At 46.2% G+C, this 14,788-nt stretch overlaps 1 protein-coding gene across 1 annotated transcript in view; it reads right to left on the bottom strand.

Annotated features, from left to right (window-relative positions):
• Window positions 1–13,142, bottom strand: part of LOC130087419 (WAP four-disulfide core domain protein 3-like) — a 31,021-nt gene extending 17,879 nt beyond the window's left edge. Inside the window, exons 1-5 of the mRNA XM_056253703.1 lie at window positions 13,058–13,142; window positions 11,774–11,911; window positions 6,700–6,837; window positions 1,749–1,886; window positions 1,287–1,305 (exon numbers count right to left, since the gene is read on the bottom strand). Of these exons, the coding sequence (XP_056109678.1) occupies window positions 1,287–1,305; window positions 1,749–1,886; window positions 6,700–6,837; window positions 11,774–11,911; window positions 13,058–13,142 (518 nt within the window). The remainder of the gene's footprint in view (window positions 1–1,286; window positions 1,306–1,748; window positions 1,887–6,699; window positions 6,838–11,773; window positions 11,912–13,057) is intronic.
• Window positions 13,143–14,788: the final 1,646 nt, after the last annotated feature.

Raw genomic sequence — 14,788 nt, 5'->3', positions numbered from 1 at the left:
TTAATGAGAGGGGCCCATTTTGTGTGAAGATGAAAACAGAGGTCTTTCGTTACAAGACCTCTTGCACGTGTTTGGGTCTTGGTGAGGTGATTTTTTACTTTCCTAAAGCACTAATGCCAATGAACCATTATGTGAGAACAGCCAAATGAACACTGGCATACCAAAAACACCAACTCTACAATCAAGCAATTTTCTTTGTTTTTCCACAGAAACAAAGAAAGAAGTCTTACCAAAGTGTGAGATTTATTTGGTGATAAACAGGGAAGACATCCCATACATTCAATGGTTAAATCAGCACACTTAACTTTATGCATGGCCACATTCTCTAAGACCCCCCATAAGGTGATGAGGACCCCCCCATATGGCCAGAACATTTGCCATCAGGGCGAGTTTGGTGACAGTTTTCAGCACACACTGCAGGCTTCACTGGAGGCTTGGGCTGTTCGGACGCTGGCTTCACTGGAGGCTTGGGCTGTTCGGACGCCGGCTTCACTGGAGGCTTGGGCTGTTCGGACGCCGGCTTCACTGGAGGCTTGGGCTGTTCGGACGCCGGCTTCACTGGAGGCTTGGGCTGTTCGGACGCCGGCTTCACTGGAGGCTTGGGCTGTTCGGACGCCGGCTTCACTGGAGGCTTGGGCTGTTCGGACGCCGGCTTCACTGGAGGCTTGGGCTGTTCGGACGCCGGCTTCACTGGAGGCTTGGGCTGTTCGGACGCAGGCTTCACTGGAGGCTTGGGCTGTTCGGACGCAGGCTTCACTGGAGGCTTGGGCTGTTCGGACGCAGGCTTCACTGGAGGCTTGGGCTGTTCGCCGGCAGGCTTCACTGGAGGCTTGGGCTGTTCGGACGCAGGCTTCACTGGAGGCTTGGGCTGTTCGGACGCAGGCTTCACTGGAGGCTTGGGCTGTTCGCCGGCAGGCTTCACTGGAGGCTTGGGCTGTTCGCCGGCAGGCTTCACGGGAGGTTTGGGCTGTTCGCCGACAGGCTTCACGGGAGGTTTGGGCTGTTCGCCGGCAGGCTTCACTGGAGGCTTGGGCTGTTCGCCGGCAGGCTTCACGGGAGACTTGGGCGGTTCGCCGGCAGGCTTCACTGGAGGCTTGGGCTGTCCGCCGGCAGGCTTCACTGGAGGCTTGGGCTGTTCGGACGCAGGCTTCACTGGAGGCTTGGACGGATCAGACCCAGGCTTCACTGGAGGCTTGGGCGGTTCAGACGCAGGCTTCACTGGAGGCTTGGGCGGTTCGGCTGCAGGAGTCACTGGAGGATTCGGCAGTTCAGCTGCAGGAGTCAGCGGTTCGGCTGCAGGCGTCACTGGAGGATTCGGCGGCAGTTCGGCTGCAGGCGTCACTGGAGGATTCGGCAGTTCGGCTGGAGGCGTCACTGGAGGATTCGGCAGTTCGGCTGCAGGCGTCACTGGAGGATTCGGCAGTTCGGCTGGAGGCGTCACTGGAGGATTCGGCAGCTCGGCTGGAGGCGTCGGCGGTTCGGCTGTAGCCTTCACTGCATGGATACAGATAATCCGCTTTAGTCAGTCCGTTTAGCGGAATCCAGTCTCAGATTTAGAGCATAAAACACAAATTGCAAGTTTCTTATTTTAAGTATTAATCGTAATCTATTAGTATTGTAAAGCCATCCGGTGCTTGTTCAGCTGAATACTTTTGACACAGAGAACGGTAAAGTAATTAAATCAAACAAGACAAACTGAAATTACGAGAAAGCCGACCCAAACACTAATATAATAACATATCAAATACCTATATATGGAGCCATACACTGATGTCCACATCCATTGCTGCAGCATTTCTCATTGTTCGGACAGTCACTGTCATAGTAACACAACTCGGCACACATTCCTGCTCCAGACTTTGTGCTTGGACACTCCCCTGGCTTTGCTGTTATACAGACACATGACAGAGAAACCACATCACTGAATACTGAATGTCTCATTCACCGCTTAAAAAATAAAGTTGTCAAAGATGATCGGAGTAGTTTTTACAGGAATATTCAGTCTTTCTACTTGGTAGTTTCATGTTTAGTTCAATGTGTTACTTGCGGTTTCTTTGCAATTGTGAAATGTACTTGCAATTTCTGAGTGAAAACTTGTTTATACACCATTTTTTTCAGTGAAGATCTATAGCATCCATCATTAAACTCACTGAAAACAGGCGGCACGCACACAGCCCCACAGGGAAATTGACAGCATTTGTGTCCTCCAGAGCAGTCTCGATCACAAAGACATCCTCGACGGGACGGCACGACGGTCAGCTTCGCCGGACACTGACCGGACACTACAGAAGAGGATTCAAGAGGATAGTTAGGGAAGACCAGGAAGTGCTTTAATAGCTTGTTTCAGCATTTGCAGAACAGGGGTTTTGCAATATGTGCCTCAAACTTTAAGAATATTCACATTTATCAGCTTCAAATCAAAGTAGCTTAGACATCTACCATTTATCACTAAACTGCGTCAATTAGTTTCAAAGACTGAGAGTGCCGTTACAACCTATAGTAGGGCGAGTAATAGTACAATGCTGATAGAAAACATGATGCACATCAGTAAATAGGTTGTTGTAACTAAGTGTACTTCAAAAATTGTTATGCCATCCCTAATTCCAAGCATTTTAATAGGCTACACAACACAAAAGTTATAGCTCCCCGTGTTATAGGCTATTGAAGGCATAAATAGTTGTTAAAATAGGGAAAACAAAACATGAAGCAGAAGTTTAAATTCAGGATTGATGTCTATGTGGTAACAACTGCGTAAACATATAGCATGTTCTTGATTTACAGCAAACAAAAAAATACTATACATTAGAGATTGGATGGGTTTTACTTGTACAATGAAATAAATATGCATAAACTTATGACAGTTTTGCATATTTATACCTTGCTTATTATTGAAACTAAACCACCGTACAAAGTTAAACTTCCACTGGACGTCTGTACTGTACTTTTGTAAACCAATGTGCTGAGATGGGTCCAAGTCATATTTTGTAAGGCACGTTCTTCGGGCTGTGTAATAAACTAAAAGATCTTCTCACCTACGACTCCAGCGTCTGTTGTGCTCAAACATGCAGACAGACACAATAAAACAGCACTAAATGAGCAGTACACTCGAGCTGTCATCCTCACGACCTGCGATCTCACAATCAACTCTGCTAGAAGATGGGCTGAATTAGTGAGTCAGGAGGGGCAGGCAGGGAGAAACACAAACTACAATGAAAAACCGTGCCGCTGCATCAAAATATCTGCTGAATCCCACAACAAACGCTGTAAAAAAAAAAGTGGGGTTTTAAAGATCTTCTTGAAAAAAACGCGTTTTTAAAGATCCAAGGAGGTCTAGGTAACTCCAACCCTGATGATTCTCACCTGCCTGCAGCTTTCTAGTAGCCTAATCTCGAAGACCTTGATTAGCTTGTTCAGGTGTTTGATTAGGATTGGATGTCGTAATAATTAAAGTAATTAGGAGATGATTGAGCGTTTGCCAAAAGAATCTGCAGTGGTCAGGTGGTACAGCGATCAAGTGGTACCAGTCGGAGTAGTAGGCTAGCACAAGTTTTAACCGTAATCAAAAAAAATCCGTTTGAATGTCCACTGCGATATCTTGTCCTTTTAACAGTTAATGGGTTTTCCAGTGCCCTGACACACTAGTCAATTTCCAGTTGCATCTTGCTTCTCCGTGTTCACAAGTTTCAGTCCTTTCAATATAAAAGTCTTCTCTACTGACTGACTCACTCATAAAGACAGTCTTTGCCACCATCTAATGGTGAAATAGTAACTTCTGTTGCTGTTCACGGTCAGGGACTATTTTTTCCAGCTGAAGGAAGCCTTTGTGATTTTACTTCATGAAAGTTGCATTGATACATATTTTTTTGGCTTTAATTGTTGCATCGTGTGGTAACTCCGCTTCGCTTCGTGCCTAACAACACCCTTTAGCCGTGACTTATTTACGATACAGCACAGCCTCTCGTACCTTATTGCTTACATGTTATGTGCTTTGAGACATGAGGTAAATTAAAGGTGACATATTATGCCCCTTTTCACAAGATGTAATATCTATGGTGTCCTCAGAATGTGTCTGTGAAATTACAGCTCAAAATACAACCCAGATCATTTATTATAGCTTGTCAAAGTTGCCCCTTTTTGGGTGTGAGCAAAAACGCACCATTTTTGTGTGTGTGTCCATTTAAATGCAAATGAGCTGCTGCTCCCCAGCTTCGGATACTCCGTCAATAACAAAACACGCGAATTTCAGACAAATTTCAGAAATAAGTAGCGGAGGGCAGCCTTACGGAGAGACTCAGGAAGAGGTTGCAACTTTTAGACTTAACCTGGACATTTCTGAATGGTTAGTGGATACAGTTATGTAGTTGTTGTGGAGTTATATTGATTCACCTCATCAACTTGCATGTGCCGTCATGTTTAACTTTTACACAAGTTGACAGTTCCCCGAGCTCTTTATAAGACAGCTGTGACATTTTTTGGTCAAATAGTGCTCTGTGCAGCCAACGACAGAACGGTTTGAGTGCTTTGCTCGAACTTTTGCCATTGCGTTAGAACTGGTTTAGAACTCTCATCTCGTGGCGCTTTGCAGACTCTGCTGTGTGAGTTCATGTGTTTTGAAGGAGGTGTGGCTTTGGAAACACTCTGAAGAGGGGGTGGGATCTCACGCTTTCAAAGCTAGCCTGCCATTGCTAGCCTCTCCGCAATTGCCTACCCTACCTTTAAGCAAAACGTAAAATAGTTACGAATTGCTGTGAGATTGTCCAGAAGTTAAAAATATGTATGAATTTAACAAAGATTTAATGTAACTCAAGTGCTTAACTCCATTAATGAGAGGGGCCCATTTTGTGTGAAGATGAAAACAGAGGTCTTTCGTTACAAGACCTCTTGCACGTGTTTGGGTCTTGGTGAGGTGATTTTTACTTTCCTAAAGCACTAATGCCAATGAACCATTATGTGAGAACAGCCAAATGAACACTGGCATACCAAAAACACCAACTCTACAATCAAGCAATTTTCTTTGTTTTTCCACAGAAACAAAGAAAGAAGTCTTACCAAAGTGTGAGATTTATTTGGTGATAAACAGGGAAGACATCCCATACATTCAATGGTTAAATCAGCACACTTAACTTTATGCATGGCCACATTCTCTAAGACCCCCCATAAGGTGATGAGGACCCCCCCATTTGGCCAGAACATTTGCCATCAGGGCGAGTTTGGTGACAGTTTTCAGCACACACTGCAGGCTTCACTGGAGGCTTGGGCTGTTCGGACGCTGGCTTCACTGGAGGCTTGGGCTGTTCGGACGCTGGCTTCACTGGAGGCTTGGGCTGTTCGGACGCCGGCTTCACTGGAGGCTTGGGCTGTTCGGACGCCGGCTTCACTGGAGGCTTGGGCTGTTCGGACGCCGGCTTCACTGGAGGCTTGGGCTGTTCGGACGCCGGCTTCACTGGAGGCTTGGGCTGTTCGGACGCCGGCTTCACTGGAGGGTTGGGCTGTTCGGACGCCGGCTTCACTGGAGGCTTGGGCTGTTCGGACGCCGGCTTCACTGGAGGCTTGGGCTGTTCGGACGCCGGCTTCACTGGAGGCTTGGGCTGTTCGGACGCCGGCTTCACTGGAGGCTTGGGCTGTTCGGACGCAGGCTTCACTGGAGGCTTGGGCTGTTCGGACGCAGGCTTCACTGGAGGCTTGGGCTGTTCGGACGCAGGCTTCACTGGAGGCTTGGGCTGTTCGCCGGCAGGCTTCACTGGAGGCTTGGGCTGTTCGCCGGCAGGCTTCACGGGAGGTTTGGGCTGTTCGCCGACAGGCTTCACGGGAGGTTTGGGCTGTTCGCCGGCAGGCTTCACTGGAGGCTTGGGCTGTTCGCCGGCAGGCTTCACGGGAGACTTGGGCGGTTCGCCGGCAGGCTTCACTGGAGGCTTGGGCTGTTCGCCGGCAGGCTTCAATGGAGGCTTGGGCTGTCCGCCGGCAGGCTTCAATGGAGGCTTGGGCTGTTCGGACGCAGGCTTCACTGGAGGCTTGGGCTGTTCGCCGGCAGGCTTCAATGGAGGCTTGGGCTGTCCGCCGGCAGGCTTCACTGGAGGCTTGGGCTGTTCGGACGCAGGCTTCACTGGAGGCTTGGGCGGTTCAGACGCAGGCTTCACTGGAGGCTTGGGCAGTTCGGCTGCAGGAGTCACTGGAGGATTCGGCAGTTCAGCTGCAGGAGTCAGCGGTTCGGCTGCAGGCGTCACTGGAGGATTCGGCGGCAGTTCGGCTGCAGACGTCACTGGAGGATTCGGCAGCTCGGCTGGAGGCGTCACTGGAGGATTCGGCAGTTCGGCTGGAGGCGTCACTGGAGGATTCGGCAGTTCGGCTGCAGGCGTCACTGGAGGATTCGGCAGTTCGGCTGCAGGCGTCACTGGAGGATTCGGCAGCTCGGCTGGAGGCGTCGGCGGTTCGGCTGTAGCCTTCACTGCATGGATACAGATAATCCGCTTTAGTCAGTCCGTTTAGCGGAATCCAGTCTCAGATTTAGAGCATAAAACACAAATTGCAAGTTTCTTATTTTAAGTATTAATCGTAATCTATTAGTATTGTAAAGCCATCCGGTGCATGTTCAGCTGAATACTTTTGACACAGAGAACGGTAAAGTAATTAAATCAAACAAGACAAACTGAAATCACGAGAAAGCCGACCCAAACACTAATATAATAACATATCAAATACCTATATATGGAGCCATACACTGATGTCCACATCCATTGCTGCAGCATTTCTCATTGTTCCGACAGTCACTGTCATAGTAACACAACTCGGCACACATTCCTGCTCCAGACTTTGTGCTTGGACACTCCCCTGGCTTTGCTGTTATACAGACACATGACAGAGAAACCACATCACTGAATACTGAATGTCTCATTCACCGCTTAAAAAATAAAGTTGTCAAAGATGATCGGAGTAGTTTTTACAGGAATATTCAGTCTTTCTACTTGGTAGTTTCATGTTTAGTTCAATGTGTTACTTGCGGTTTCTTTGCAATTGTGAAATGTACTTGCAATTTCTGAGTGAAAACTTGTTTATACACCATTTTTTTCAGTGAAGATCTATAGCATCCATCATTAAACTCACTGAAAACAGGCGGCACGCACACAGCCCCACAGGGAAATTGACAGCATTTGTGTCCTCCAGAGCAGTCTCGATCACAAAGACATCCTCGACGGGACGGCACGACGGTCAGCTTCGCCGGACACTGACCGGACACTACAGAAGAGGATTCAAGAGGATAGTTAGGGGAGACCAGGAAGTGCTTTAATAGCTTGTTTCAGCATTTGCAGAACAGGGGTTTTGCAATATGTGCCTCAAACTTTAATAATATTCACATTTATCAGCTTCAAATCAAAGTAGCTTAGACATCTACCATTTATCACTAAACTGCGTCAATTAGTTTCAAAGACTGAGAGTGCCGTTACAACCTATAGTAGGGCGAGTAATAGTACAATGCTGATAGAAAACATGATGCACATCAGTAAATAGGTTGTTGTAACTAAGTGTACTTCAAAAATTGTTATGCCATCCCTAATTCCAAGCATTTTAATAGGCTACACAACACAAAAGTTATAGCTCCCCGTGTTATAGGCTATTGAAGGCATAAATAGTTGTTAAAATAGGGAAAACAAAACATGAAGCAGAAGTTTAAATTCAGGATTGATGTCTATGTGGTAACAACTGCGTAAACATATAGCATGTTCTTGATTTACAGCAAACAAAAAAATACTATACATTAGAGATTGGATGGGTTTTACTTGTACAATGAAATAAATATGCATAAACTTATGACAGTTTTGCATATTTATACCTTGCTTATTATTGAAACTAAACCACCGTACAAAGTTAAACTTCCACTGGACGTCTGTACTGTACTTTTGTAAACCAATGTGCTGAGATGGGTCCAAGTCATATTTTGTAAGGCACGTTCTTCGGGCTGTGTAATAAACTAAAAGATCTTCTCACCTACGACTCCAGCGTCTGTTGTGCTCAAACATGCAGACAGACACAATAAAACAGCACTAAATGAGCAGTACACTCGAGCTGTCATCCTCACGACCTGCGATCTCACAATCAACTCTGCTAGAAGATGGGCTGAATTAGTGAGTCAGGAGGGGCAGGCAGGGAGAAACACAAACTACAATGAAAAACCGTGCCGCTGCATCAAAATATCTGCTGAATCCCACAACAAATGCTGTAAAAAAAAAAGTTGGGTTTTAAAGATCTTCTTGAAAAAAACGCGTTTTTAAAGATCCAAGGAGGTCTAGGTAACTCCAACCCTGATGATTCTCACCTGCCTGCAGCTTTCTAGTAGCCTAATCTCGAAGACCTTGATTAGCTTGTTCAGGTGTTTGATTAGGATTGGATGTCGTAATAATTAAAGTAATTAGGAGATGATTGAGCGTTTGCCAAAAGAATCTGCAGTGGTCAGGTGGTACAGCGATCAAGTGGTACCAGTCAGAGTAGTAGGCTAGCACAAGTTTTAACCGTAATCAAAAAAAATCCGTTTGAATGTCCACTGCGATATCTTGTCCTTTTAACAGTTAATGGGTTTTCCAGTGCCCTGACACACTAGTCAATTTCCAGTTGCATCTTGCTTCTCCGTGTTCACAAGTTTCAGTCCTTTCAATATAAAAGTCTTCTCTACTGACTGACTCACTCATAAAGACAGTCTTTGCCACCATCTAATGGTGAAATAGTAACTTCTGTTGCTGTTCACGGTCAGGGACTATTTTTTCCAGCTGAAGGAAGCCTTTGTGATTTTACTTCATGAAAGTTGCATTGATACATATTTTTTTGGCTTTAATTGTTGCATCGTGTGGTAACTCCGCTTCGCGTCGTGCCTAACAACACCCTTTAGCCGTGACTTATTTACGATACAGCACAGCCTCTCGTACCTTATTGCTTACATGTTATGTGCTTTGAGACATGAGGTAAATTAAAGGTGACAAATTATGCCCCTTTTCACAAGATGTAATATCTATGGTGTCCTCAGAATGTGTCTGTGAAATTACAGCTCAAAATACAACCCAGATCATTTATTATAGCTTGTCAAAGTTGCCCCTTTTTGGGTGTGAGCAAAAACGCACCATTTTTGTGTGTTTGTCCATTTAAATGCAAATGAGCTGCTGCTCCCCAGCTTCGGATACTCCGTCAATAACAAAACACGCGAATTTCACACAAATTTCAGAAATAAGTAGCGGAGGGCAGCCTTACGGAGAGACTCAGGAAGAGGTTGCAACTTTTAGACTTAACCTGGACATTTCTGAATGGTTAGTGGATACAGTTATGTAGTTGTTGTGGAGTTATATTGATTCACCTCATCAACTTGCATGTGCCGTCATGTTTAACTTTTACACAAGTTGACAGTTCCCTGAGCTCTTTATAAGACAGCTGTGACATTTTTTGGTCAAATAGTGCTCTGTGCAGCCAACGACAGAACGGTTTGAGTGCTTTGCTCGAACTTTTGCCATTGCGTTAGAACTGGTTTAGAACTCTCATCTCCTGGCGCTTTGCAGACTCTGCTGTGTGAGTTCATGTGTTTTGAAGGAGGTGTGGCTTTGGAAACACTCTGAAGAGGGGGTGGGATCTCACGCTTTCAAAGCTAGCCTGCCATTGCTAGCCTCTCCGCAATTGCCTACCCTACCTTTAAGCAAAACGTAAAATAGTTACGAATTGCTGTGAGATTGTCCAGAAGTTAAAAATATGTATGAATTTAACAAAGATTTAATGTAACTCAAGTAATTAACTCCATTAATGAGAGGGGCCCATTTTGTGTGAAGATGAAAACAGAGGTCTTTCGTTACAAGACCTCTTGCACGTGTTTGGGTCTTGGTGAGGTGATTTTTACTTTCCTAAAGCACTAATGCCAATGAACCATTATGTGAGAACAGCCAAATGAACACTGGCATACCAAAAACACCAACTCTACAATCAAGCAATTTTCTTTGTTTTTCCACAGAAACAAAGAAAGAAGTCTTACCAAAGTGTGAGATTTATTTGGTGATAAACAGGGAAGACATCCCATACATTCAATGGTTAAATCAGCACACTTAACTTTATGCATGGCCACATTCTCTAAGACCCCCCATAAGGTGATGAGGACCCCCCCATATGGCCAGAACATTTGCCATCAGGGCGAGTTTGGTGACAGTTTTCAGCACACACTGCAGGCTTCACTGGAGGCTTGGGCTGTTCGGACGCCGGCTTCACTGGAGGCTTGGGCTGTTCGGACGCCGGCTTCACTGGAGGCTTGGGCTGTTCGGACGCCGGCTTCACTGGAGGCTTGGGCTGTTCGGACGCCGGCTTCACTGGAGGCTTGGGCTGTTCGGACGCCGGCTTCACTGGAGGCTTGGGCTGTTCGGACGCCGGCTTCACTGGAGGCTTGGGCTGTTCGGACGCCGGCTTCACTGGAGGCTTGGGCTGTTCGGACGCCGGCTTCACTGGAGGCTTGGGCTGTTCGGACGCAGGCTTCACTGGAGGCTTGGGCTGTTCGGACGCAGGCTTCACTGGAGGCTTGGGCTGTTCGGACGCAGGCTTCACTGGAGGCTTGGGCTGTTCGGACGCAGGCTTCACTGGAGGCTTGGGCTGTTCGGACGCAGGCTTCACTGGAGGCTTGGGCTGTTCGGACGCAGGCTTCACTGGAGACTTGGGCTGTTCGCCGGCAGGCTTCACTGGAGGCTTGGGCTGTTCGCCGGCAGGCTTCACGGGAGGTTTGGGCTGTTCGCCGACAGGCTTCACGGGAGGTTTGGGCTGTTCGCCGGCAGGCTTCACTGGAGGCTTGGGCTGTTCGCCGGCAGGCTTCACGGGAGACATGGGCGGTTCGCCGGCAGGCTTCACTGGAGGCTTGGGCTGTTCGCCGGCAGGCTTCAATGGAGGCTTGGGCTGTCCGCCAGCAGGCTTCAATGGAGGCTTGGGCTGTTCGGACGCAGGCTTCACTGGAGGCTTGGGCTGTTCGCCGGCAGGCTTCAATGGAGGCTTGGGCTGTCCGCCGGCAGGCTTCACTGGAGGCTTGGGCTGTTCGGACGCAGGCTTCACTGGAGGCTTGGACGGATCAGACCCAGGCTTCACTGGAGGCTTGGGCGGTTCAGACGCAGGCTTCACTGGAGGCTTGGGCAGTTCGGCTGCAGGAGTCACTGGAGGATTCGGCAGTTCAGCTGCAGGAGTCAGCGGTTCGGCTGCAGGCGTCACTGGAGGATTCGGCGGCAGTTCGGCTGCAGGCGTCACTGGAGGATTCGGCAGTTCGGCTGGAGGCGTCACTGGAGGATTCGGCAGTTCGGCTGCAGGAGTCACTGGAGGATTCGGCAGTTCGGCTGGAGGCGTCACTGGAGGATTCGGCAGTTCGGCTGCAGGAGTCACTGGAGGATTCGGCAGTTCGGCTGGAGGCGTCACTGGAGGATTCGGCAGTTCGGCTGCAGGAGTCACTGGAGGATTCGGCAGTTCGGCTGGAGGCGTCACTGGAGGATTCGGCAGCTCGGCTGGAGGCGTCGGCGGTTCGGCTGTAGCCTTCACTGCATGGATACAGATAATCCGCTTTAGTCAGTCCGTTTAGCGGAATCCAGTCTCAGATTTAGAGCATAAAACACAAATTGCAAGTTTCTTATTTTAAGTATTAATCGTAATCTATTAGTATTGTAAAGCCATCCGGTGCTTGTTCAGCTGAATACTTTTGACACAGAGAACGGTAAAGTAATTAAATCAAACTGAAATCACGAGAAAGCCGACCCAAACACTAATATAATAACATATCAAATACCTATATATGGAGCCATGCACTGATGTCCACATCCATTGCTGCAGCATTTCTCATTGTTCGGACAGTCACTGTCATAGTAACACAACTCGGCACACATTCCTGCTCCAGACTTTGTGCTTGGACACTCCCCTGGCTTTGCTGTTATACAGACACATGACAGAGAAACCACATCACTGAATACTGAATGTCTCATTCACCGCTTAAAAAATAAAGTTGTCAAAGATGATCGGAGTAGTTTTTACAGGAATATTCAGTCTTTCTACTTGGTAGTTTCATGTTTAGTTCAATGTGTTACTTGCGGTTTCTTTGCAATTGTGAAATGTACTTGCAATTTCTGAGTGAAAACTTGTTTATACACCATTTTTTTCAGTGAAGATCTATAGCATCCATCATTAAACTCACTGAAAACAGGCAGCACGCACACAGCCCCACAGGGAAATTGACAGCATTTGTGTCCTCCAGAGCAGTCTCGATCACAAAGACATCCTCGACGGGACGGCACGACGGTCAGCTTCGCCGGACACTGACCGGACACTACAGAAGAGGATTCAAGAGGATAGTTAGGGGAGACCAGGAAGTGCTTTAATAGCTTGTTTCAGCATTTGCAGAACAGGGGTTTTGCAATATGTGCCTCAAACTTTAATAATATTCACATTTATCAGCTTCAAATCAAAGTAGCTTAGACATCTACCATTTATCACTAAACTGCGTCAATTAGTTTCAAAGACTGAGAGTGCCGTTACAACCTATAGTAGGGCGAGTAATAGTACAATGCTGATAGAAAACATGATGCACATCAGTAAATAGGTTGTTGTAACTAAGTGTACTTCAAAAATTGTTATGCCATCCCTAATTCCAAGCATTTTAATAGGCTACACAACACAAAAGTTATAGCTCCCCGTGTTATAGGCTATTGAAGGCATAAATAGTTGTTAAAATAGGGAAAACAAAACATGAAGCAGAAGTTTAAATTCAGGATTGATGTCTATGTGGTAACAACTGCGTAAACATATAGCATGTTCTTGATTTACAGCAAACAAAAAAATACTACACATTAGAGATTGGATGGGTTTTACTTGTACAATGAAATAAATATGCATAAACTTATGACAGTTTTGCATATTTATACCTTGCTTATTATTGAAACTAAACCACCGTACAAAGTTAAACTTCCACTGGACGTCTGTACTGTACTTTTGTAAACCAATGTGCTGAGATGGGTCCAAGTCATATTTTGTAAGGCACGTTCTTCGGGCTGTGTAATAAACTAAAAGATCTTCTCACCTACGACTCCAGCGTCTGTTGTGCTCAAACATGCAGACAGACACAATAAAACAGCACTAAATGAGCAGTACACTCGAGCTGTCATCCTCACGACCTGCGATCTCACAATCAACTCTGCTAGAAGATGGGCTGAATTAGTGAGTCAGGAGGGGCAGGCAGGGAGAAACACAAACTACAATGAAAAACCGTGCCGCTGCATCAAAATATCTGCTGAATCCCACAACAAACGCTGTAAAAAAAAAGTGGGGTTTTAAAGATCTTCTTGAAAAAAACGCGTTTTTAAAGATCCAAGGAGGTCTAGGTAACTCCAACCCTGATGATTCTCACCTGCCTGCAGCTTTCTAGTAGCCTAATCTCGAAGACCTTGATTAGCTTGTTCAGGTGTTTGATTAGGATTGGATGTCGTAATAATTAAAGTAATTAGGAGATGATTGAGCGTTTGCCAAAAGAATCTGCAGTGGTCAGGTGGTACAGCGATCAAGTGGTACCAGTCGGAGTAGTAGGCTAGCACAAGTTTTAACCGTAATAAAAAAAAATCAGTTTGAATGTCCACTGCGATATCTTGTCCTTTTAACAGTTAATGGGTTTTCCAGTGCCCTGACACACTAGTCAATTTCCAGTTGCATCTTGCTTCTCCGTGTTCACAAGTTTCAGTCCTTTCAATATAAAAGTCTTCTCTACTGACTGACTCACTCATAAAGACAGTCTTTGCCACCATCTAATGGTGAAATAATGTAACTTCTGTTGCTGTTCAGGGACTATTTTTTCCAGCTGAAGGAAGCCTTTGTGATTTTACTTCATGAAAGTTGCATTGATACATATTTTTTTGGCTTTAATTGTTGCATCGTGTGGTAACTCCGCTTCGCGCCTAACAACACCCTTTAGCCAGGGGCGTAATTTGTGGGGGGGATGGGGGGGATATAACCCCCCCAATATTTAAATCTATGCATTACAACCCCCCCATTATTTATACCATGATCACAATATCAGGAGGCATACCCAAACTTCAACCGCCCCAATGTTCAAACCAAATCTACGCCCTTGCCTTTAGCCGTGACTTATTTACGATACAGCACAGCCTCTCGTACCTTATTGCTTACATGTTATGTGCTTTGAGACATGAGGTAAATTAAAGGTGACATATTTTGCCCCTTTTCACAAGATGTAATATCTATGGTGTCCTCAGAATGTGTCTGTGAAATTACAGCTCAAAATACAACCCAGATTATTTATTATAGCTTGTCAAAGTTGCCCCTTTTTGGGTGTGAGCAAAAACGCACCATTTTTGTGTGTGTGTCCATTTAAATGCAAATGAGCTGCTGCTCCCCAGCTTCGGATACTCCGTCAATAACAAAACACGCGAATTTCAGACAAATTTCAGAAATAAGTAGCGGAGGGCAGCCTTACGGAGAGACTCAGGAAGAGGTTGCAACTTTTAGACTTAACCTGGACATTTCTGAATGGTTAGTGGATACAGTTATGTAGTTGTTGTGGAGTTATATTGATTCACCTCATCAACTTGCATGTGCCGTCATGTTTAACTTTTACACAAGTTGACAGTTCCCCGAGCTCTTTATAAGACAGCTGTGACATTTTTTGGTCAAATAGTGCTCTGTGCAGCCAACGACAGAACGGTTTGAGTGCTTTGCTCGAACTTTTGCCATTGCGTTAGAACTGGTTTAGAACTCTCATCTCGTGGCGCTTTGCAGACTCTGCTGTGTGAGTTCATGT

The sequence above is a fragment of the Rhinichthys klamathensis genome, unplaced genomic scaffold, assembly GCF_029890125.1.
Source record: "Rhinichthys klamathensis goyatoka isolate OS25496 unplaced genomic scaffold, OSU_Roscu_1.1 h1tg000004l_1, whole genome shotgun sequence".
Lineage (NCBI taxonomy): Eukaryota > Metazoa > Chordata > Actinopteri > Cypriniformes > Leuciscidae > Rhinichthys > Rhinichthys klamathensis.
Note: the sequence above shows the minus strand (reverse complement) of the source record. Positions and strands in the feature narration are given on the sequence as shown.